Source organism: Haliotis rubra, unplaced genomic scaffold (assembly GCF_003918875.1).
Source record: "Haliotis rubra isolate DU_JTF1 unplaced genomic scaffold, ASM391887v1 Scf796, whole genome shotgun sequence".
Lineage (NCBI taxonomy): Eukaryota > Metazoa > Mollusca > Gastropoda > Lepetellida > Haliotidae > Haliotis > Haliotis rubra.
In genome coordinates, this window is record NW_025767519.1 from 427,651 (window position 1) to 454,700 (window position 27,050).

The 27,050-nt window shown below is 39.6% G+C and overlaps 1 protein-coding gene and 1 long non-coding RNA gene across 2 annotated transcripts; one reads left to right on the forward strand and one right to left on the reverse strand.

Annotated features, from left to right (window-relative positions):
- Positions 1 to 6,581: 6,581 nt before the first annotated feature.
- LOC124261326 lies at positions 6,582 to 16,070 on the forward strand. Its single transcript, XR_006894291.1, has 3 exons — positions 6,582 to 6,679; positions 13,110 to 13,115; positions 16,061 to 16,070. It is a non-coding gene; the product is annotated as an uncharacterized LOC124261326 (long non-coding RNA).
- LOC124261325 (beta-1,3-galactosyl-O-glycosyl-glycoprotein beta-1,6-N-acetylglucosaminyltransferase 3-like) lies at positions 11,851 to 17,842 on the reverse strand. The gene is given in 4 exon segments (XM_046695632.1): positions 11,851 to 13,307; positions 13,309 to 13,397; positions 14,654 to 14,886; positions 17,158 to 17,842. Coding segments are annotated over 4 exon segments (1,233 nt in total). The 5' UTR covers positions 17,835 to 17,842; the 3' UTR covers positions 11,851 to 13,073.
- Positions 17,843 to 27,050: the final 9,208 nt, after the last annotated feature.

Genomic DNA, 27,050 nt, shown 5'->3' on the forward strand with positions numbered 1-27,050 from the left:
AGACTATCTGCAAGGCATCGTCAAACCGGTAATGTTCCAGACCGACCACGTTCAGGACGTCCCAGGGTAACAACGCCAGCGCAAGATCGTCACATCCGGGTTACTCATCTGCGTAACCGACAGCAACGAGCAACACAGACAGCTGCAACCATTCAAGGGCCACAACGTCACATCTCTGCAGACACTGTTCGTCGTCGTCTGAGGGCAGCATGGATCAGATGTCGCCGTCCTTACGTCGGACCGATTCTGACGCAACGTCACCGCCAAAATCGTTTACAGTGGGCGCGACAACACCAGCGTTGGCGACGTCAACAATGGCAACAACTGTTGTTTTCTGATGAGTCCAGATTCAACTTGTCCCACGCCGATGGGGAGGTGGAAGACTCATGGTATGGAGTGGCTTCAGCTACCACCACAGAACACGTTTACACGTGTTTCGTCAACGTGTGACTGCTGTAGTCTACAGAGACCAGGTCTTTCAACACCACGTTGTACCGCTCTTCCAGGCCAAACCTCAGCTCCAGGCGTTCCAGCAGGACAATGCTCGTCCTCACACTGCACGGGTCTCTATGGACTTTCTCAGAGGGAACAACATTGCTGTACTGCCCTGTCCCTCTCTGTCCCCGGATATGGCACCAATCGAGCATGTGTGGGATGAAATTGGTACACGGATACAGACAGCTGCTTAACCTCAAAACCTTAGAGATTTGGAAGCCAGATTGGTCAGGGAATGGAATCAAATTCCCCAAGCCTTCTTTCAGACACTTGTTGACTCGATGAGACGTCGTTGTGCTGCCTGCATTGCAGCCAATGGTGGTCACACGCGCTACTGATTGACACACTGTTTCGTGACATTTTTGGTGTGTGAGGGTGGAGTGATAACATATGCTTTTACAGTAAACTTGAGTGTTGTTTTCACCAGAGATCACGACTCATGTCTTCAACAATCACTTGTCTGTTGTTTTTTCGTAGTGTTAAGATTGTTTGTTCCACAGATTCAGAAATATTGACATTTCTAAATCAACTTGCGTTTCTTTTGCGGTTCAGTATACAAGATAATCATTATAATGACCGATGGGAATTTCTGAGAAATAGAGCTTCCTTAATAAACTTTGCAAACATTTATTAAAGTATTGATTTAATTACATGGTAGAAGAGTTTTAAACCTTACCATCGTGGGTGAATTACAATAATATCTTGGTATATATTTTGATCTGAGATAGTCATACAATCGACATTTTAGAAGGAAGTGATATTCATCTTCTACACAACCTAACGCACAAAATGTACATATTCTATTACAGCGGATAATGTCACACCGTCTACCAATGTTAACCATTATAGGGACCCCACATGTACGCATTAAACATAAAACTGCTCTATATTCCCTTTCTGGGATAGCACACAAATAATATTTAATTGACAAAAGAGGTGTTTTTATCCCCCACTTCATGTGTGATCCACACTAAACCAAAGCCATTACTAAATACTAAGTGTTTAACCTTCGATGCCCAAGTTATACGATTACATTCATCTCATGATTTACATAATAAATAACATTGTTTTGGATATCTAACAGTTTTCATTGCTAACAATTGTAACCAAAATATAATACATCGTTTGTGATAATCAATAAACAGACCATGTCTACCACATTCACCAAAAGCAGCATCATTCGAGACATAATACCCAACGCCTAAAAATATTTACAAAGTTTAATGTGAAAATGTTCAACATGTCCAATTTTGGAAAATCTCCATACCTCACTGGAAAAAAAAGTAAAATTGGTTTTATCTGTGTATAAAAAATCTTAAATATAACAGTGGGAGAAATATTTTGTAACTTATACTGTAGGTGTTTAACTAAAAATAAAGCCTTATTGGTTTTCTGAACAAGAACATTAATTGCTTTATATGAACATAATCTATTAGAAAATACAATTAACACATAATCATAATACGTTGATATCTTAACCTGAGGACTCCCAAACATCCATTTCTCTGTTCCCCTTAGCTTACCACCATTTCTGAACACTAATCTTTCTGTTTTATCTAAATTAACTTTTAATCCCCATTTAATACTCACCAAACTCACTTGCCTCATGTCGCATCACATGTGCTTCAGTGAGGGACAGAAACAGATTCCAAGAAACCTCTGGCGTCAATCTGCTGAATATGGTCATTCATACAACTCCTCCACTACCCGTGAAGATCCGGGTTAGAATATTGATCTTCAATAACCCATGCTTGTCGTAAGAGGCGACTAACGAGATCGGGTGGTCAGGCTTGCTGACTGGGTTGACACATGTCATCGTATCCCAATTGTGTAGATCGATGTTCATGCTGTTGATCACTGCATTGTCTGGTCCAGAGTCTATTATTTACAGACCGCCGCCATATAGCTGGAATATTGCTGAGTGCAGCGTAAACAAAACTCACTCACTCTCACCTATTTGTCTGTAATGTACACAAATCAATCACATCATAACTTATTTGATTTTAATTGGGAACCTGGAAAAGGTGATTGGGCTTGTAAAAAGTATGTTTCAAGGGATGTGTCTGGACCTACCCCGTAGCTAATATTCAGCGACTAATCTGCAGCAATTTTCAGTAAAATTCCCCTCTTTAAATGTTTTTTGCATCTCCACACCAATCTAAAATGACACTGGACATAAGGAAATCCTTTTTAAATCATCCTATCCAATATATTTTTCTATGGGTACTTTGTTGTGTGATCCTAATTTAGATACAATTAATTTCTCCAAAGATACTTATAACTACTAATGTACATAAGGTGCAAAGAATATGTCACATGTTCAAAGCTTTTTGTCAATAAAATTACACATTATTGCTTCTTCTTTGCTTTATTGGGTCTGAAAACATATCCTTAGAGTATATAACACTAATTTTGATATATTCAAAGTTAGTAAAGTCATAAAAAAAGTTTAGAAAAACACACATGAAAATGGCCCGAAGCTTTCACCTCCTGCAAACCAGTGTGCAATTCAATATGAAGCTCATTTTCCAAATAACCATCAAGAAACCTTGATCAACTTGCCCAGGACCAATATCTTAATAAACAAAACTTTGGCTCAGTCTTCAAATGTTGGAAACACCATGAAAAGCTAATGATTCCTCAGAATAATTACATACAGTTTGGGTTAAATATGTTTCAATTTACAATCCAGTTATATGACAAAATCAAATGGGAATTTTGTAATTGATTCTGTTCCAGGACTGAATAATGCCTGACCGGGGTGTTACCAAAACATAGCCTTTGTTTTTCTTTAGATGTTGAAATAATTTACATGGGTTATGATCCTAGTAATCACTTTCAGCATTATCTCATTAGTAAATATATTATTTAAAATAACCCAACCATATCTTAAAGCAGGGAACTAACTAAGTTAGTACCAAGTGATTGTTCTTCCATGATATGTATATAGTGTTAGTTTGCCTAGTTCTGCCTTAAAATCATATGAATCTGATATGTCAATCAATTAAATAATCATGAATAAATTGGTTTGATTGTTATTTATTTGATTACCTTTCCACGTTTACTAAAGGATACAAGATTCTTAAAACATACATTGCTATCATTTCCAGTGAATTAATTAAATGATAGTTGTGTTATTACACTAATAATGTATCAATATACCTCCCTTACCTGTAATTAATTTTAAAAAAACCAAAACAAATAATGTTCTGATAGTTAAGAAATGCACCACTTTTATTTACACTGTTCAATATTCCAGTAAGTCACTATTCAATACACCAATATCTTCACTTTTCATCTTATCACCCACTGCAAGTCAAGAGAGATATAATCGCCACCCTAGCCAGAAGAGCAAAGAACATCAGCCCCACAACCCAAGCCCTTGAAGTCGAGTTAGAACACCTTCGCCATGTCTTCTTAAACCTTAACAATTACACAGCTAACCTAGTCAACAGAACCATCAACACCACAGTCAACCCAAAAGACAAACCACCACGTCAACAATCAGCCCCGGTCATCATCAGTATACCATACATCGATACAATCAGCCACCATATCCGGGGACTACTTAAGAAGCAAGCCAACATAGATATTGTGTTCCAGAGAGGCACATCAAATAGAGATTACTAAACGAGTGTCTGTCAGATACCATTTATCTTTCAACGAGTTGTTTCAAAACGTATTTAACGAGCGAAAGCGAGTTAAATACGTTTTGAAACAACGAGTTGTAAGATAAATGGTATCTGACAGACACGAGTACAGTAATGTGTTTCTTACACACCATAAAATCGCACCATTTTATGGTTGAATGGATTCAAATTTCATTTTTTCTCATCGTAGGTGCGCAATAATACACAACACAACGTTTATGAATGAGTGACGTCACTTTGTTTCCTAATCACTACTCATCCCCATGGTGACCCTGCACAAAACAGTTTCTGCCACCTCTTCGCAACATCAAGGCAATAGTGATAATGATAACTAGATAAGATCACAGAAAATTAATTAAACCCTCTAAAACGATGATGTTACCTTGCAAATGTGGATGATTTTAATTCTTGCAAGCGAAAATTATTTGAGCGTGTGACGTCATCGTAATCGCTTGGTGGTTGTCGTCATCGGAAGATTGTTTTGATTATCTCTGCGCATTGGAGACCTGCACTTGTGTATACTAGTTTACGTTCAATGTTCTTCCATCGACTGGAGCCAAAACTTTTGAGTGTGTGTAATTAGGTGCACCCAGTGTGGTTGAATGTGACATTGCTGAGGTTACGTTCACTATCAATGGGGGACTACTCTTCTTCGCCACGTCCTTCTCGTTTTCCCGAGCCAGAAGCTGCCACTTGGAATGTAATGGAATTTACGGAGTTTTCAGTATGAAATGTGAGTTGATTACATCCTGTATGTTATCAAGACATAAACTTTTCATTATCATGCGTCGGAGGAATGTCACGAGCAATGACTTTTGTGTAGATCAACCGTTCCTGTACATGTTCGATTGAATAGAAAAGACGTGTGCCGCCATTTGCACCGATGAAGCCTTGCAAAACGTTCCATGTTGAACATTGTTTCAAAGAGTGTGTTTTGGTTCTGATTGTCATGAGTGAATTTGATAACATAAGAAATCACATAGTATCTCGGAGCTGGAAGTGGGTCTTCATCATGTTTATCAGTGAAAAATGTCATCTTCATCAATGCATCAAAGAAACAACGAGGCAAATCACAATGGACAGGCACAGGCGTTATCGTGTCAGGTATTTTTGCAAGACGACACACGACACTTGTCGCATCTCTCCAGTAAAAGTACCAATGTTGTACATTTTGAATATTCGAAGGGAATCCCGGGGTTTTATCTCTAACGGTGGTTTTCACAGGTATCACTGATTGTTCGAGCCATTTTGAATTCATGACTAGAAATCAAAAGTTTTAATAAAAAGAATTAGAAAATAAATAGATTCGTGTTATATTTATTCTACTTGTGACTCATTGTATAGATACCTATTTATGTTGCAATCGCGAAAATAACAGGTAGGTGTAAAGGGGTATTTTTTGCAAGAGTAACAGGTCTCTATTCGATTGAAGCACGAGTAACTTATCAATGAATTTTAATCAGGAAAGTAGTCCGTCATAACCTGACCCTAGGTCATCACCATGGAGTAGCAAATCACGGGATTAGAAATCGATCTCACACATATGTGTGATACCAGTTTTCTCACATGGGTTTCTCACCCACGGGTGTGTAAGAATTCAGCATATCCTACAAGCCAACGGTAAACCACGAGCAACAAAGAAGACCTTTCAGGCGTTGTCTACCACATTCAATGCGACTGTGGTGACTCATACACAGGAGAAACGTGCCGCCCCCTAAACCTACGAATCAAGGAACATCAGACATCTGTAAAGACAAAAGACTCCAAATCAGCCATTTCCGACCACACCCAAACCCACCCGAACCATACCATACTTTGGAACAACATCAGCATCCTAGAAGCCAACCGGTCAGATTACAAGATAAGAAAACTCTTAGAGGTAATCAACATCAAACGACTCAACCCGGCAATCAACAGAGATCAAGGTTATTACATCCCCAGAGCTTACGATCAACTAATCAAGCCTAATCAAGAATAACCCACCCTTTGTCTACTGGCTTCAATCATTTCTTATCACAACAAGTTTCATGTCGACACACGTACATCAACCTCTTCTATTGTATAAACCCAATACCCGTCATGTATATATTTCTCCTTGTGCAAATGGTGTGTATCATTTGCTTGATAACGGTGTTAGAATCTACACCGAAACGTCACAACTACTACTGCAACAAAGAAGTTGTCTATCCACAAAAAGTGTTTCACTTCATCATACCAGCTTCTAAATGCCACTTAAGGAAGGAAAAAAAGTCACTATTCCACTCATTCAATATAAGGTCCCATCTCTTCACAGAAATTTTGAAATACCTAATGCATGGTGTTATGGGCACTAATATGATTATTTTTGCGTGATAGGCAACTGCTGACATTGACAATATTTCCGTTTGAATAAAATATATTACTCCTAGAATATTTTGCACTATTAACAGATAGACCTTCAGATCATGATTTTGAAACTTTAAAAATGTGTGACAAATTAAAGAATATCTAAGAGCAAAGGAAACGATATACACCAATTGTTCTATAATGTAACAGTAATAATAATAATAATAATAATAATAATAATAATAATAATAATAATAAATGGATATTTCTTATGCGCCATAGTCCATCCAGAGCATGCTCAAAGCGCTACATATAAAAAGAGTCACTAGAGTCAAAGAGGAAGATATGACAATTCGTCAAAATGACCATGAAAATATTTCGCAGTTATAGGTTGTAGATTTTTTTGAAGAGGAAGGTTTTGAGTCCCGATTTGAATGCTTCTAAGGATGAAGCATTTTTTATGGGAGTAGGAAGACTGTTCCATAGGGTTGGTGCTGCAAATTTGAATGACCTATGGCCAAAGTGTTTGAGACGAACTTGGGGAACTGAGAGAAGATGTTGATTCTGGGAGCGGAGAGAACGGGCAGGCATATATGTTGACGACATCTCAGAGAGGTATGGAGAAGCTAGGCCGTGTTTGCAGCGGAAAACAAGAGTGCAGATCTTGAAATGAATTCTCTAAGACTTTCAAGTGATGTACAGCGAAAATGTAATGAAATTTGTCTGCTATGGCTGATGAGTTACAAAGGTTGCAGGTTCTATTTTGTTTTGTGTATTGGTCCAGCGACATTTTTCAATTGGTAGTTTATGATTTGTTGTTCTAAATTTAAGTAAGGGATAAGAGATAGATTTTGGTAGATAAAGGTAATTTTCAAATTTAGGTAATTTCTTGTAATTTTATAAGAAAAGCCTTTCGAACTGTTGGTAACTGAACTGTTCCATGATTGAAAAAATTGATCACTGAGAATCGTGTCGATCATACTAACCAACCACTGTCTGTCGGCTAGGCTTGGCATCAGTAATACATATGAAAGACCACAGTTGTTTAAAATTGATTCAATGTGGCTAACCCAGATTGATAGTTGGAAGATACATCTGATGTGATAAAGGTTAACAGGTCACACGATAGTTTTTCCGTTCCTTGTTTATGCCAGTAGCTTATCATTCTTTTAGCTATCGGCATTGTTAATGGTTTTCTGCCTAGCTCTCCATACACCATAAAGTTAGGTGTAGACATTTTAAGACCTGATGCTAACTTAAAAACTTCAGATGTACCTTTTCAAGAATATTTATATTTGAATTTGAATACCCCCAAATATCTGCAACCATACAAAAGAATTGGGAGTATCATGACATCGAAGGCTTTAATCGTACAGTCAAGTGGTAGATCAATGTTACGAGAATTTCTTAAAGGTATATACATACATTTTGTGGCATTTCACAGCTGATGATTTCAAACCGAAGGTAAATTTTCTATTTATGTGAAATACAAATCCAAGATAACATTAATGGTCAACAATCTCAATTTCTTTTTTTCTCAATGAAAAGTGATAGCTTACTAACTCTTCTTTTGCCACTTCCAAATGTGACTATTTTAGTCTTAACGATATTAATGTGGAGTTTCCATTTGTCGCAGTATCTTTAAAAGAGTTCAGTGAGTTTTGCAAAGATTTAGGGCTAGTGGCAAACAAGGCTGTATCGTCAGCATAGAGTAGTAACAACAACTGTACATATATCAAAGCATTGTCAGTCAAACCAGAGACACTCACTCCTTCGCAGTTCTCACTTGTCAGCCACTTTCAATGTCATTAGATATAGAATAATAATAGGGAAAGATTTTCACCTTGTCGAGCCCCTGAGTGACTATGGAAAAAGTCTGATATATTATCATTAAGTAGCACACATGATTTGATATTCTGGTACATATTTTACTAGGGCGAGGAACCTATCATTGACACTTTGACACAATTGCGTTAGTCTCTAGATATTCCGTAAGCCTATCATTGAGTATACCTGTAAATACTTTCCCCAGGCAGCTCAGGATGGTTATATAGGGCGATATGAATTTGTATCTGTTTTCGCATCTTTACCTTTATAGATTGGTTTGATGATCCCTATTAACCATTGTTCGGGTATAATGACGTTAACAATTATGAGATTGAACAAATTTACAAGGCAAGGGTCTACTATATTTACTGAATCAATAATGAAGTCATTTTCGATTTGGTCTAATCCTGCAGCTTTGCTTCGTTTAAGTTTTTTACTACTTTTATCAGTTCCTCTAGGGGTGAAATCCTTATTAAGTATATCATTATCAACTTCGGATTTGGGATTACTATGTTCAACAACATCAGAATGTCGGTTCGAATTTAAGTGTTTATATATAGAATGAATGGAATTTGCCAAGACTTGGTGTATCTTCATTGCTGGTATTTGTTCGTTTTGTTGAGAGCGCGCCAGAATTCTTTAGGCGCTTTGAATTGTTGTTCTCTTAACATCTTACAAACATTTTCTTTGTGTTTTTGTAAATGCTTTTTCATACACTTTTTATATTCTTTACTAGCATGCTGTAAGTACGAATGATTTAGGAAACCTTTATTTCTTCGGAAACGCTTTCTAGCTTTAAAATAACATTTCCTCTTGGAACGACATTCTTTTCCAAACCACGGTTTATTAGCGAATGCCTTTTTTGATAAGCCACGTTTCACGGACTTTACTCCAAATGTTACACGCGCGGTTTCAACGAGAGTACTAGTCAGTCGTGTTGCTGTTTCGGTTATGACGTCAGCAGGATTTGCTCTCCCGGATAACGCTTCTGATGTGAGTATCATAAGTTCTCCCATCAAGTCTGCATCAATATGTGTACAATACTCTTTGGCTTTAGCTCGATCATAACGGCGTGGCTTTTTATTCGGGGGCATGTCAGGTTCCTGTGCAGTTTTATTTTGTCGTTGGGTATTGCTGGCAAATGAAAATAAAAGTGGACTATGAACGTCGGAGTAAAGCGAAGAGAAAAAGTTCGACTTTCATATTTTGTAACAGCTGTAAACATTTCGGGGACGCAAGAAGATAGTCAATTGTACTTTGGTCTTTACAAGTGTAATCTCCTGCCGACGCCTCATCTCCGATTCGACCATTACAGATGAAAAAATTGAAATACTGACAAAGTTCTATTAGCAATTTACCATAATTATTTAGTCGCTTACACGGGGTATATTCAGATCGGTTAGATTAGTTTCGGGATCAAATTCACGCATCATGTCGTCAAGATTTATGTCTAATGCATCGAGGATGTTTTCATCCAGTTTAGAATAATCAGTCAGGGACCCTGTCCTGGCATTAAAGTCTCCTACAACCGACACCAGTTCTGTCTCTCATAACATGTACAGGAGCGATCTTTCTAACTCCACAAACATATCTGTAGAAGCATACCTTGACCCTTCCGGCGGTAGGTATACAACACCAATTATCATATCTTGGCTGACATTAAGGAGTTCTTTAGATATTCTAAACCAGATGGCATACTCACTATGATACTCTTCAATAGGTGAAACGTATGAGGAGTACTTATTCCTAACCGCTAAACCCAGGCTACCGGAACGTCTAAGTCCAGATTGTCTATGTTTTAGAAACAGAATATAGCCTTCTATGCATATATCATCCAAGTTGTCAGTTTTAGTTTCTTGCAAGATATGACATCAAACCTATATACAAGTGTAAAGAAAAATGTAAAAGGAAGTGTAAATACAAGTGTAAAGGAGTATTTAAAGGGAAGTGTAAATACAAGTGTAAAGGAGTATTTAAAGGGAAGTGTAAATACAAGTGTAAAGGAGTATTTAAAGGGAAGTGTATATACAAGTGTAAAGGAGTATATAAAGAGAAGTGTAAATACAAGTGTAAAGGAATATGTAAAAGGAAGTGAAAATACAAGTGTAAAGGAGTATTTAAAGGGAAGTGTATATACAAGTGTAAAGGAATATGTAAAGGGAAGTGTATTTACAAGTGTAAAGGAGTATTTAAAGGGAAGTGTAAATACAAGTGTAAAGGAGTATTTAAAGGGAAGTGTAAATACAAGTGTAAAGGAGTATGTAAAGGGAAGTGTATATACAAGTATAAAGGAGTATGTAAAGGGAAGTGTATATACAAGTGTAAAGGAGTATGTAAAGGGAAGTGTATTTACAAGTGTAAAGGAGTATGTAAACAGAAGTGTATTTACAAGTGTAAAGGAGTTTGTAAAGGGAAGTGTAAATACAAGTGTAAAGGAATATGTAAAGGGAAGTGTAAATACAAGTGTAAAGGAACATGTAAGGAATGTGTAGTATCTGACAAACATGTCTTCTTTGCCCATCATCCTATCGAGTCTATCAACAATTCAAACCACAAACTGGTAAAGAGTTTTGTTCAGAGATACATATTCCCTCTGACTAAAGGAAAGAATCCCATTTACTGAGGATATGCTGATGCACGCTATCCACGTATTGGTAGTAACAAGAGACATGATTTGTGATATGGTATGAACTCGTGGAGCAGAATGAGACATTTTACAAACGCTTCTACGTATAGTGTCACCCTGAACCTATCACAATGACAAGGCGTCTACTATTCGGTGGTCAGTATGGTGTGAATGTAACTTCATTTGCCTCAGGATAATTTCTCAACCGTTCCAGGAAGTTATAGCTTCGTGGATCAGCTCTAAAGAACTTTGAGACCACATGGTCGTCTTGCGATTGGTGGTGTAAAGAGTTATCCCTCTTGAGTGAATCTTCCAAGTATCATTTTCCAGTTGTGAAGTTTGTTTCTGTTCTTACAGGCCTTGACTTCTTGACTTTGTATTCTCTGTCAGCGATGTGCCCTGTAAACCGAAAGATAGTCCGGGGTGGGCGGCGGTTGAAGCGTTCACTCGTCACCCAAAGACCCTGGTTCGATTCCCCACATGATTACAATGTGTGAAGCCCATTTCTGGTGTCCACCGTCTTGATATTGTTGTAATATTGCTCGAGGCGGCATAAAACATAAATCACTCTTGAGGCCGGAACGAAAATCACTTTGTATTCTTGTCCACACTTCAAATCATTTTTAGAAGACGGATTAGACAAGTATATAACACAACTAAACTTGAGCAGAGGTCGCGTCTGTTCTTCGGTGTGTGTGTCATATAGAGTATTGTTCAACAGGTCAGCCTGACATGTAACTCTCCATATGGATCCACTTACACCACACCAGGAAATACAGTACATAATTACAGCGTGTTTGCGGTGTAACTTCATGCTGTGGTCGCTGCATTACACCACATGATGCAAAGGTCGCCGTCAGAGTGGCTGAATCATTGTAAATTTGCGTCGTGCTGTGTCAGCTATTTACAAACAACACTGAGAAATCATTTGACAAACAAGATAATTTATTCCAAAGAGATAAACATCTTCAGTTTCTGGATAAGATGACAATGACTGACCTTTTACTCTAAGCAACACCTTGAGCTTGGAAAAAGCTGGATGTTCCTGGAAAAAGTCAGTTCATAAATTCTATAAATACTCACACGCACGCACCCACGCACGCACGCACACATACATGCACACACACACACACACACACACACCACACACGGAAGACACGAAAGTATGTACTTGACCGAAAACGGCCTTGTGCTCAGTTGACAGTCCCAAAAAGTACCATTAAAGAGGATAAGAGTGATCGCTACTCGCCCCAGTCACACAAACAGTCTCACAATATTTGAAATTATGCCGCTGTTTGAAGGACGCCCAACTCCTGAATACAATGATTGATGCAATTCTACTCTTCAGGTAGACCCAATTGGGAAACAAAGTAATGATGAATGATGCTAGTTCACTGTTTGAACATGTTCAATCATAAAAAAACCTCTACCGCGATGGGTATCCAAATATTTGAAACCAACAAAATCGTGAAATACCCTATTGATACTAACATACAGTAAGAATTGCACCCATTCTTGAAAACAATACTATGGCTAACCCTGTTTTACTGAGTAAAACACATCCCATCCTGAAATTCCACGTTTACCTACAGTTTCGGGCTGGAGTTTTTCAAATTAAAAGACTTGTTATACCCAACATATACAAATTATGAAGTAATATTATACTATACATATGAATTCTGTCATGTTTAAGAGGAAGCCTGTTGAATAGGAATAGATAGTTGTTAGACATACGGAGGTGTCTATCGGAGGTACAGTGGAGACGAAGGATTGCAATCTGTGGTGCAGAGTTACGTCCCTTCATCATGCCTTGTTCCAGTTCGAGTCCCAGGTGCAACATAAACTTAAGCCTTGGTTTGCCACCACCTTACACTCGTGATTCACATAACTACAAAGAGTCTAAAACCTTCGTCAAGTTGGGTCGTCTTCTTACATTAATATGACGCCGTTCTAAACGTCTCCATTTCGACATCGCAACAGTAAAATTTCATTAAAACCTCATCGACACAAAATATTTTCTCCGTGATACTGGAATAACGTTGGTCAGATTCGCGGATCTCCATTCAAATTCAAAAGCAATGGCCACGAGATACATATGAAGTACCCCAATCAGCGCCATGTTGGAATGTGAAAGGGAGCTCTAGCCAGTGTTACGTGAGTGGGATCTTGTGTTTAACGAACCCTAGTGTTTTGTAATACGAGTCATCAAACGTAGATTCTCCTCTACGCTCACGTAGAGTCCGGCTCAAGTACCACTCATCCATGCACTGGAGGGCCGCTGGCTGGAAGTCCAGATGAAACTTGTTGGCAAACAATTCTTTCCTCTCTGGTAACTTGGCCAGATCTCCCACCCCGAAGATACAAATATATCGGACATATTTCCCCCTGGCAATCTCCACCAAATAACTTCCCTCCCTGCCACACCTTGTATCGGGCCAAGAAGGGTTTATTGACTGGATCTGTCTCCGGCTGACCTGACAAAGAAGATGCCACACAATGTACAAGGTATATAACATGGAAGGATTGAGAATGGTCAGTGTTAGAACTGGGAATGAGACAAAATGGGAAAACCCGGAATCAGCAGTTTCTTAGAAGAACCAGGGCGGTCCAAAGAATAAAGGACCAGGTTAAGATTAGAGATCTCATGAATACAAACTAGGTGGGATTAGATATGAGGACCTGAAACAGAGGACTGGTCCTAAGAACAAGGACCAGGATATAAGAAGGGGCTCTTAGAACAAAGAATCAGAGTAAGAGTAGGGGTCCCAAGAACGAGGCCTTTTATGCCAGTAACGAGTAGCAGGACAGGAGAGGTCCTAAGAACTGGTACGAGGACTGTTACGAAGAACGGGTACCAGGTAGGATGGTCTAGTTAAAGGGTAAGAAGCGAGGTACAAATAAGGAGGAGAGAAGCCAGGTCGAGTTAAAGGATGCGAGATCTTCAGAAGGAGGTCCAGGTTAGTAGGAGTCAGTGAGTGAGTTAAGATTTTAAGTCACATCGGCAATATTTCATCCATACTGTGACAGGTTAGTAGGTGACTAAGCAAGGCCGAGTTAAAGGTAGAATGCAAATCTTCAGAATTAGGTCGAGATTAGAAGGACAGAAAACAATATTAAGTTAAAGGGTAGGATGGGAGGTCTTTAGAAGAAGGTCCAGTAGAGGTACCAAGAACGAGTACGAGGACTGGGTGAGAGTGCGTCAGAAATATCATGACAAGGCTGAGTTCCAAATTATGAACATACAAGTCTATTTATATAACATATGTTATATTGGTGATTACACTTTCCTATTAAAGTACAAATTCTAGTACTTTTTTAGGTTGAGTCTCATGCGGGATTCGAACCCACACCCTCAGAGTCACGCACCTAATCGCCAGCACACAAGAATGGAAGTCGGACAACTGGTAGTCAAGACTGCGGGCTTTGTGTACTCCTCTGACAGGTGTAAATTGGCCCGGTTCCCACGGACGAAAGCTATGATTACACAATACCATTTTTTTTCTCTTTACCGTGACCATTATGATGCGCTTGATGTTCTTGACATTCAGCGAGAGCATCAATTATGTTGCATTTCTAAGAATGTTTAGGATCTATATCATTATAGTGGAACATTATTCATTTTCTTCCTACGCCTGGGATGTAAAACAATGCCTGGGATGCAAAATATATTTAGTCTGGATAAAAATGTGGGTGTTGAAACGGTGACACATTTGCCGTGTGGGAAACGTACCTTGATAGGTTCCTGGTATTTTGAGGTGCGGATTATGATTTAATGTTGCAAAGAACGTCTCATCCGGAAATTTGGTTCGTTTCAACCACATGAGCAGATCATTAGCTACTGGGTCGTGAACAATGTACTCCACATACTGACGGTTAGCGACCACGTGGACGGCGCCCTTTACTGGGCGGATGTTGTGGGGAGGAACGCCAGCGGTGCCCCATCGAGAATTTCGATCCGGTATTCTGTTGATAAGAGCAAATGATTACGCAAAGCATGACATTGTCTGCATAACATAGCAAACATCTATATCAGGACAGTAAGACAAGACGTCACACGTTGTTTCATTTCTACTTGCAATGATAGCTTCGTTCTGATAGCTTCTAATATAGCAGCGAACCTGAATTTTCGTTTCGCAATTTAAAATATTCTTCTGTAGGTTCTATTTATCCAATAACCTGTGTCCTATTTTGTTATGTTACTGAGAGTCTTTTGATTGAACAGCAACAGATTAATGAGGAAAGAGAGAGTGAGTGTTGTTTTGATTCCGCAATATTCCAAAAGTTCAGCAGTAACACGACAGAGAACACCTGAAATAGTCTCAATGTTGTATCAATAAGGGGAATCGAAATCTTGAGTGTAACGAGCGAACGCTTTAACCACTTGGCTAACCACTAGGATTACCACTAACCCAAATCGCCCCCCAACGCCACGAGGACAAGGTTTGACTATTATTTCAGTGCTGACAACTATGCACAATGACGTTGGGTCAAGTGCGGACATTTTTAGGATTCTGGCATGCAATCAGAAATCAATAAAGAAATCACATAGATATCAATAATCGATCACAATGTCAAGATTTGGTGTACTCTCTGCCAACGGCAACAACATCCCTCCTCTTCAATGACTGTCTCAGATGTTGAATTTGGCGTTGAGGCATTGTGTTCCATTCTTGATGGATTATTTGTTCCAATACCCCATGACTTCGTACTGGAGGATCTCTTGCGTTTTCTTCGCTCCATAATGTCCCAAACCGGCTCTGTTGGAAGGCCAAGGTAGAACTGTTACCGCCTCCTGACGAAAGAAGTGTACCGTTGGCCATTCAGATTTTGTCTGACCGTCACAAGGTCAAAGTTAGACTCACATGAGAGGCACCCACGCACCATCAATGAACCCCCGCTAAACGGTACTTGCTCCTGGATATTGCGTTGTGCACATGTAGTATTTCTGCCACGACGATTACGAGTTCGGCCATCAGTCAAAAACAAAACAAACTGACAAGTGGATCCTTCCCATGACGTTAAAATTCGAGTGACGTCGAGCCTGACTTGTCTTGCTGCTGTGTGCTCAATGTGTAGCAATGGCCGTTGGGTCTGGGTAAATGATAGGTTGTCTGGTTCCAGATCCGGTGAAGGTAAGGCGATTTCGGAACGTTCTGTTTTGCAAACAGCGATGTGGCAGCCACTCTGTTTTTAACGTGCCACTTGACATGAACGGATAAAGTCTGTTTTTATCTGAGAAGGGCTATATCCTGAACGTTTGCCATGCTCTACGTCAATATTAGCTTGCCGGTGTTTTCTGGCCAGTCGGCTGAGAGTCGATGGACGGCAACCAACATCTCTTGCAATAGCCCTCACTTACATACCACCTTTGAGCAGTTCTCAACTGAGGAGAACTGATTTATATATCAACAACGAAACCAATTGGTTTCCCATGATCTCGAGCTTTGAGAACAGTTTACTAAAACTTGACAGGTACACGTATTACACGCGTAGTCCACCTTCATCCTAGCACGTGCATATCTTAAATCATTGCATTGTGCATCCGTAGAGTCCAGTTAATCGATCAAACATCATAATGATAGAAAAATATATATGGCAATATGGGGGGTTAAATTATGGATGTTGCGATACTTATTTCAGTGTGTTTAGATCATCACGCGATACAACAGTGATACAAACAGGTATCCATATTCATCCCCTATATAGTGAAGACCCGGATCCGATTCCCATCCTGATAAAAGCGTGTTCATCAAAAAGTTACCCAACCTGGACATGGTTTCTGCAAGCCCGCCATACAGGGTCGGCTACGTACATAAAGCGACGAAAGTATTTCCACAGACGTAAAGAATGAGTGAGTGAGTGATTTTACGCCGCTTTTAGCAATATTCCAGCAACATTACGGCGGGGGGACCCCAGGAATAGGCTTAACACATTGTGCCCATGTGGGGGAATCGAACCCGGGCCTTCGGCGTGACGGGCGAACGCCTTTAACCACTAAGCTACCAACCGCCACCACAGACATAAAGAACTACAGTTAACTCCGATTATAACGAACTGAAAGGAGCTAGTAATTTTAGTTGGCATTTCGACAAAATATACACCATGGATTCAGGGAGAAAAACAAGACAGTTCGTAAAAAGCGTGTTCGGTACAGACATAGTTTACTTGAATTGAATAAATGACTACCAGAAGAGGTACTATACCCAACCGTGGCACATGTAAACATTTCCTCACCTTTTAACGGTTCCTTCAATGTCATTGGCGCCATCGTACGCTTTGAGAATCTGGACAAGCTCCATGTTGGTCTTGAGGGGAAACTCCTGTCCTGTGAGATTAATCAGATAACGCCACTTGTGTTTTAGCAGATCCTGCATACACACCAGTTCTGGTTCCAGCACGGTGAAACTTCCCCACTTTACCACCACCGACCGGGACGACAGGAAGACGTTGGGAAGACACGTTGTAAGTGAGGTCACTGAGTTTCGGACCTCCAACGACGACTTGGCGTCAACGTGAATACAATACACGTTGTGTGGACGGTAGATCGCGCGTAGTAGGCGTTCAAACTGTTCGAAGCTTTTATACATAAGAACTGTAAATGCTATGGGGAATTCCTCCTCGGCCTTTGAAACCTCTTGTATATACAATCTCTTGGACAGGAATTCTGTGCAGTTTGTGTTGAGAAGTGGATAATATTGCCTGATGTCATTATTTTGCGTTACACGCTTCCCTCTTGCTATTGCGTCTTTGTCACCTTCGAATATCTTGCTGCAGTTGATGCTGTGATCTATCACTTTCACCTGCCTCGACGGAAGAATATCCCAGAAAAACAGTCCGTATAATGTGAACAGACAAAATGATGACGTCACTATTGTCAGAAGGAAACGTCTGAATATCCCCCCCGGACCCATCAGTGATCTGCAAGAAGTTAAAGAGACATGGATCAATGTATACTCAAGATACAACACAAGAACAAAATAGATTATTTATAAAAATTTACAAATTTTGAAAAGATGATATTTACAAAGCTTGTACATTTCTGTAAATTCAGAAAGGATTGTACCACAACTTCTTTCAATTTCTCCTTTTCCCAAGGCTCCCTGGTTTTAATATCTCTCCCATGTCAATGTCAGAGGAAGTGTATAGATCAAGTATATATTTCAAGCATCTGTTGTTCTATTTGCCATGAGTTTATGTTGTGCAAATACATGCTTCTTGCATGGGATATATTTACACATAGGAACTGCAGGAACAAGCCGTATTTAAATATTATCCATTCATATTAATGCAACTGGACTCGACGCGTGGAGAAATAGCAAAACAATATTGTCTTTCAATACATTTTTGAAAGCTTGGATAATTTTTAAGTAACCGGTTTTTATATTCGCTGTCCTCTGCGTTCTATAAATAAGTATAACTTCACTCAATCTGTATCCTTCCAGTTCTATGTTTACATTTTCTAGCTAGCATTTTCTGAACTGTGATTTTAAGTGTATGTTTTCGCTGTTATCATCAAACGCGCAACTATGTCACTGTTCGAATAATAAAAATTACGTACAGCTACGTTACATGGATTAAATCAAACCAGACAAATGACATGTCCTAAAAGTTTACTCTTGCCGGGACGTAATAGGGCAATTGTAGTGGAATACATTCTCTATTTAACACCTGTCTCAAGGGACATGCCATTTTTGTGCTAAGCAGTGGGTGTATTCACGAGTAATTATTTGAAAAACTTTCAGTTTAGTCCTGTAATGTGTTCATTGGCATTCATGAACATGTTGATAGATACTTAGTTATGCTGTCCAAACACGGGTGAATTGAGGCAAATAAATAAATGAATACCTTCTTTAATAAATCACAGTGCAACTAATTAATTTGATAATGTATACTACTTATATGACAATAGTGTGAGATGAATGTACAAATCTGCAGCCCCCCAACCGGAACCGCCGGGTAAAGGACAATAGCTCAAACTTCCGTCTACTTCCACACACGGACGGTAAAACTGCTCGTTATCCACCACTCGTGTATCGTGTACATTTATCCTTAAATCTGTCTCCAGATGGTGCACTATTGCCGTGTTGAGTAACATGATGGTGTATATTCAATATTACATCTGTCTCCAGATGGTGCACTATTGCTGTGTTGAGTAACATGATGGTGTATATTCAATATTACATATGTCTCCAGATGGTGCACTATTGCTGTGTTGAGTAACATAATTGTGTATATTCACTATTAAATCTGTCTTCAGATGGTGCACTATTGTCGTGTTGACTAACATGATCGTGTATATTCAATATTAAATCTGTCTCCAGATGGTGCACTATTGCCGTGTTGAGTAACATGATGGTGTATATTCAATATTAAATCTGTCTCCAGATGGTGCACTATTGCCGTGTTGAGTAACATGATGGTGTATATTCACTATTAAATCTGTCTCCAGATGGTGCACTATTGCTGTGTTGACTAACATGGTGATGTATATTCACTATTAAATCTGTCTCCAGATGGTGCACTATTGCTGTGTTGAGTAACATGGTGGTGTATATTCAATATTAAATCTGTCTCCAGATGGTGCACTATTGCTGTGTTGAGTAACATGGTGGTGTATATTCAATATTACATATATCTCCAGATGGTGCACTATTGCTGTGTTGAGTAACATGATGGTGTATATTCACTATTAAATCTGTCTCCAGATGGTGCACTATTGCTGTGTTGAGTAACATGGTGATGTATATTCAATATTAAATCTGTCTCCAGATGGTGCACTATTGCTGTGTTGAGTAACATGATGGTGTATATTCAATATTACATATATCTCCAGATGGTGCACTATTGCTGTGTTGAGTAACATGGTGGTGTATATTCAATATTAAATCTGTCTCCAGATGGTGCACTATTGCCGTGTTGAGTAACATGATGGTGTATATTCACTATTAAATCTGTCTCCAGATGGTGCACTATTGCTGTGTTGAGTAACATGGTGGTGTATATTCACTATTAAATCTGTCTCCAGATGGTGCACTATTGCTGTGTTGAGTAACATGGTGGTGTATATTCACTATTAAATCTGTCTCCAGATGGTGCACTATCGCCGTTTTGAGTAACATGATCGTGTATATTCAATATTACATCTGTCTCCAGATGGTGCACTATTGCCGTGTTGAGTAACATGGTGGTGTTTATTCACTATTACATCTGTCTCCAGATGGTGCACTATTGCCGTGTTGAGTAACATGATTGTGTGGGAACTCTCCCCAATCCTCATGAGATCAAGGAGCCAGTTCCTTTGTGAATAACATTTTTCTGTGAGATAATAAACAAACACATTCAAACATCATATACAGTATTTGCGCGAGTTTTGTTTGGTGCCAGTTTGTCCATTTGTGCACACATATAGAAAGAAACATGTATTTGAATAGGAACTGCGTTAGAACTGTTTAACAGCGGTATGTTACATCAGTACATGTCACATCCTGACTCTACGGGACTGTAAGCATTGAGTCTATATGTACATCATTTTATCACATTTCCTTTTCAAACATATAAATGGGTCCTTCTGCTCCTTACATCCATCTTAAAATAGGTTTAGGTATGACCAGTTATCTGTATTGCATTCTACTGGGAGCTAAAATATTTGAGTGCACTTATTGTACATGCACATCCACTTTCTACATGCTAAGGCCAAGAGAATAAAGGAGGAACAATGTCAGTAGTAGGTTTGATAGGTGATGGATGCTTACTTTCTTACTTGAATCATAGGATGTAAAACTCAGTCAGAGTAGAACTGAAGGTCATGCTCTCTGTCAGCCCTAGGATCACGTGATGTGTCACTTTATGTTTCATGTGTCATCACCTGTAACTTCTAGGAAGATTTATTAAGGACCATAAAATTATCATTTTGAGAGTGACAGATGTCTGTATATGTTTTAAAGTAGCAGAAGACCTTGTTTGTATTCTATATTCAAAGTTTTGTTATCCATTTATCATTAAATTACAAAATAATGTTCAACTGTCGCCGGTGAGAACTGTTTCTCTTCATTTGCGTCCAAAGGCCTTGAATTAAACCAAAGAGTGGGTGAGTGAGTATAGTTTTACGCCGCTTTCAGCAATATTTCAGCAATATCACGGCGGGGACAACAATAATGGGCTTCACACATTGTACCCATGTGGGGAATCGAACCCGGATCTTCAGCGTGACGAGCAGACGCATACTTTAACAAAAGATGTCAGAAGGTAGCTTTATTGTGCTTTACAACTCAAGACAATAACTAAGGCGGCGCTGTTGTATTTCTTGAAATTACGGAGCTAAATAAGAACGGAATGAAGACTGTAATTGCATACTTAAACTATGCGGGTTTGAATGTATAATTTCGGGTAATATGAAAGATCACAATACTTTTTCAAATGATTACGGTAATGCGATTCGTATTTATAAAGCTGTTCTGTACGGTATAGAACTGCATGCGGAACGGAACGTTTTATATCATTTTCAAATACTTATTCATGCTGGTGAAAATATCAAAATACAAATGTTGGTTGTTGTAATCTACTCCAGTGAGCGCGTATCTGAGATAAATCTACTCGAATATTATTTGATCGGCGGACTATGTAAAATACGGAATAAGTGACCTACATACCAATTCATCAGTTGTGACTAAGCTACTGGAATCTAGGCTACAGAACGAGAATCTAACCAGCATCTAACATGCGAAATGAATAAGACTAGACAAAGAGACTGGGAATATACACATGGGTGTCAAGAAACACTGAAAAGAAATATTCGTGCTATGCATAGACCTCACTGGATAGTGCCTAAAATTAATCGGTTATCTGAACTAGTATTTACAATGTTAGGTATTTCGAAAAGTGCTTCAATATTCGTTAGGAATGCTTCAAACTTAACTCTAAAATTTTTCTAGACGATAATTACGAAGCAATAACAAGTTAGACATAAACAAGAATAAAGTTTAAATGTTTCTTACCTTAAAACAAGAAAGCGAGCAGCTGTAGAGTTCCTTGGGTTTATTCAAGCAAGTGTGCCTGAGATGGAACAACCCAGGATTTTATACCTTACAGCTCCACTCGTTTACCATTTGTCTAAAGTTCAAATTTCCAGATGCATCATCTACCCTATGCTGACTAAGTTTACAACACGAGGTGGTAAGAAGGTAATTCAAACCGAAACATGAGTCTCATTAAACTAATGACTTTTCAGCCGATCCGAATTATCTCGTGTGAAAGTGAAAAGACACTACCACAAACAACTATGGCTACATTGAATTCCATTTCCTTGTTTCATAAGGAAATAGTATTTACAAGTAATTTTTAATTTTAAACTTTAATAACATCGTATTTCTATATTTTATGGCGAGGTGTAGGCAGCATGTGGTTAACTAAGACGTCACAGACTGACCCTGTTTGATGAGGTCGTAAAATGATTCACAATTCATCTGGCTCACTGGTTACACCTGTTATGTATTCTTTGTGCTTATTCAATGCGGTTGTGTAATGCACAATGTGATTGATATAATATCAAGTCCGTACCAGACCGCCAAACTTTTCTGGCGGCAGAGCCTCGTTTTGAGATTTCCACGATTTCCAGATTTCCGTTTGTCAGAGCACGCTGTACGACAGAGCACGCTGCACGACGTGTTTGCAAGGATTAGAAGGAGCGTAGTGTTGCAATATACTAGTGCTCAGATGTATCAAATAATACTGATTAATATGTTTATGTATCCAGTTGAATGAATTGGTCTCAAAATTCTGGACTGGTTATTGTACGAAGTTGCGTAATAAGACGAAACCCAGTCAGCAGGAAACGAGACTGTTGTGTAATCAATGTATTGACTTGCCTAACAAGGTTTGAGTTTATTTATGGTGTAGCCGGGGCGGTTGGGCAGCCTAGTGGTTAAAGCTTTTGGCTCGTCACGCCGAAGACTCTGGGTTGATTCCCCACATGGGTACAATGTGTGAAGCCCATATCTAGTGTTACCCGCCGTGATATTGCTGAATTACTGCTAATAGTGGCGTAAAACCATACTCACTCACTCACTTTATGGTGTAGCCAAAGTCAACTAGCGCCAGCTGATAACAAAATATCTACCAGCGATTGTCCATGGCATTTTACGACAGGAGAAAGGGGATGGTATGATGATAATCTCGAGCTTGTTCAACAAAAGTTGATTTTTGATTCGACTTAGCTGCTGGTAATACATGCACCTGAGTCGGGAATACTTATCTGCATTAAATCAAGAGATGTACCCGAGTGCAGACACGCCTCACTAACTTCATCTTTGATGGATTAGTTTAAGGTTGGCGTGGACACTTTTGTGAAAATATATGAAAATGTATGAAGAAATATATGCACTGTAATAGTATGCTTAATGCCAGGGACACTGTAAACATGTCGTACTTTCTAAAACAAGAAACTAATTTTGCTGATTTTGCACATGTAAGACCATTTCCTGTGAACCCCGCCGTTATGTGGCTGGAATATTGTTATAAGCGACGTAAAACTATACTCACTCTACTTCTTGTGTAAGCTATTTATACTAAAATACAACTTGTGGTTTACTTGAAACTATATCCTTCATTGGCATCCTGTTAAAAGAACATATAGGATTAGGAGATATGAGTCGATTAGATGTTATACGGATAAGGCGAAGGATGGACTCACCAGCGCTTGTTAACATCAGTCAATGCCCAGAAACTCTGTAACTACTATAAAAGTGTGGCAAGGCAGAGCAACGCATACACTCTTGCAGTCAGGGAAATCGTTCGTCGTAACAGCAAGTGCCTTAAATGGGTGATGTTCTGACAATTGTACTATTCAATATGCTAGAGCGCATCCAACTCCAACAATAACTAAGTACAAAGGCTGTAACACGGTTGTACGCATATGTCACGTACTGATAGCATAAGTTTGCAGAAGTCGATAATATGGAAATAAAACAGCATTTAAAAGTCATCATATATGTAAAATATAATGGACATGTACTAGCGACCGACTGGGTTGATGCCATAGGGAATGAGGTTACTGAGCTGATGTATAAGGGGTTAAGATATGGAGCAGGTGTATAAGGGGATGATATAAGGGGGCCATTGGATAAGGGGTGAGATAAAGGGACAAATGTATAAGGGGGTGAGATGAGGGGCCGTTGGATAAGGGGTGAGATAAGGGGCAGATGTGTAAGGGGATGAGATAAAGGGGACAGGTGTGTAAGGGGTGAGATAAAGGTACAGATGTGTAAAGGGGTGAGATAAAAGGGACAGATGTGTAAGGGGTGAGATATAAGGGACAAATGCATAAGGCGATGAGATAAGGGTCAGATGTGTGAGGCGATGAGATAAGGGACAGATGTGTAGGGGGATGAGATAAGGGACAGATGTGTAAGGGGTGAGATAAGAGACAGATACATAAGGGGATGAGATAAGAGACAGATATCTAAAGGGGATTAGAAATGGGGTCAGATATGTAAAGGGGATGAGATAAGGAGTCAGATATGTAGGGGAATGAGATAAGAGACAGATATGTAAGGGGATGAGATAAGGGACAGATATGTAAAAGGGGATGAGATAAGAGACAGATATATATATGGGGATGAGATAAGAGACAGATATCTAAGGGGATGAGAAATGGGGTCAGATATGTAAGGGGATGAGATAAGGGACAATTGTGTAAGGGGTGAGATAATGGACAGATGTGTAAGGGGATAAGAAATGGGGTCAGATATGTAAGGGGATGAGATAAAAGGGTCAGATATGTAAGGGGGTGAGATAATGGACAGATGTGTAAGGGGATAGAAATGGGGTCAGATATAGTAAGGGGATGAGATAATGGACAGATGTGTAAGGGGGTGAGATAATGGACAGATGTGTAAGGGGATAAGAAATTGGGTCAGATATGTAAAGGGATGAGATAAAGGGTCAGATATGTAAGGGGTGAGAGATAATGGACAGATATCTAAGGGGATAGAAATGGGGTCAGATATGTAAGGGGACAGAGATAATTGACAGATGTGTAAGGGGGTGAGATAATGGACAAGATGTGTAAGGGGATAAGAAATGGGGTCAGATATGTAAAGGGGATGAGATAATGGACAGATGTGTAAGGGGATGAGATAAAAGGGTCAGATATGTAAGGGGTGAGATAATGGACAGATGTGTAAAGGGGATAGAAATGGGGTCAGATATGTAAGGGGGGATGAGATAAGGGGACAGATGTGTAAGGGGGTGAGATAATGGACAGATGTGTAGGGGATAAGAAATGGGGTCAGATATGGAAGAGGGATGAGATAATGGACAGATGTGTAAGGGGATGAGATAAGGGTCAGATATGTAAGGGGTGAGATAATGGACAGATGTGTAAGGGGTGAGATAATGGACAGATGTGTAAGGGGATAGAAATGGGGTCAGATATGTAAGGGGGATGAGATAAGGGGTCAAGATATGTAAGGGGTGAGATAATGGACAGATATAGTAAGGGGATAAGAAATGGGGTCAGATATGTAAGGGGATGAGATAAGGGTCCAGATATGTAAGGGGTGAGATAATGGACAGATGTGTAAGGGGATAAGAAATGGGGTCAGATATGTAAGGGGATGAGATAAGGGTCAGATATGTAAGCGGATGAGATAAAGGACAGATATATAAGGGGGTGAGATAATGGACAGATGTGTAGGGGTGAGATAAAAGGAATACGTGTGTAATGGGATGAGATAAGGGACATATGTGTAAGGGGGATAAGAAAAAGGTCAGATATGTAAGGAAATGAAAAAAGGGACAGTTGTGTAAGGGGAATAAGATAATGGACGGATATATGGGGCATGGTGGGCGAGAGCTGGCTTAGGCGCCAGATTGAAGTGATCAGCGAGCTTGAGGTGTCAGGATCCAGGCCACCTGTGACCGGGCGTAAAAGTCCCTTCGAGTCAGCTTTGTGTACGGGCTCTCTTTCAGTGTTGTCGCACCCCTGGGTGTGCAGTACGCACAACCCTGTGCATAAGAACTCACGAATCCGTTGGTATATGACCAGATGGTGGCCACATGAATACGTTACAAACTTACCCTGAGTGGCGAAGGTACAGTAACGTGCAGTAAGCTTGGACAAAGTACTGTGACTATGCGTCCCAGTCCGCCCAGCTGTGAATGGAGTACCTCGTAAGAATGGGGAAAGCCACAATAACTCGGCGCTCCCTAGTGGCTGCAAGAGTTGCATATACTCCCAGGGAGTTGAAGTTGATAACACGATGGGCCGTTGAGATTAACATCCAATGATCGAGGGGAAAAAATACCAGCGCCTTGAGCAAGCACTAGTTGCCTGGATATGTGCGCTATATAAATATCGTATGATAATAATAAGTTGGTGCTCCTAGTGGCTGCAAGAGTTGTATGCTCCCAAAGGAGTTGAGATTGATAATACGATGTGCCGTTGAGATTAACATCCAATGATCGAAGGAAAAAATACCAGCGCCTTGAGCATGTACTAGTTGCGTGGATATGTGCGCTATATAAATATCTTATAATAATGTGTGAGGGGATGTGATAAGAGACCGTTGTGTCAGGGGAATTATTTTATTTGATTGTGGTTGTCCATGTACTATCCCATGATCACATATGTATTATTGTGTTTTATTACCTGCGAGGGAGGAAATATCGGAGGTCATGTTTTTCCTGGGCCAAAATATCACTTTGTCATGGTGACCTGACTTCAGGTATAACGCTCAAGTCTCCTCTGTGACGTTGCGTTCTACATGCGGCGACGGCGGGTAGCCAGCCTATGTTTGAAAGTAGATTTGGGTTTATCCTCAATTTGACGACTTCGGTAATAAACAGAATATTATATTCGTGCCCATAGCATACTATGTTTACGACACTCGTGCCTAAATATCGGTATATCCCTCGCTCTCGCTCGGGAAATACCAACACTTAGGCACTGGAGTCGTCATCATAGTATGACATGGGCACTGATATAATATATCCTCTATATACGTGCTTCTGGCCTCACTCACTACATCATACTGCATGTATACCACATAGGAACACGGCATGAGTAGGTCAAATGTTATTTGTTAATGTTAAAGGTAATATTTGTTCAAAGGACTAAAAAATCAAAGCGC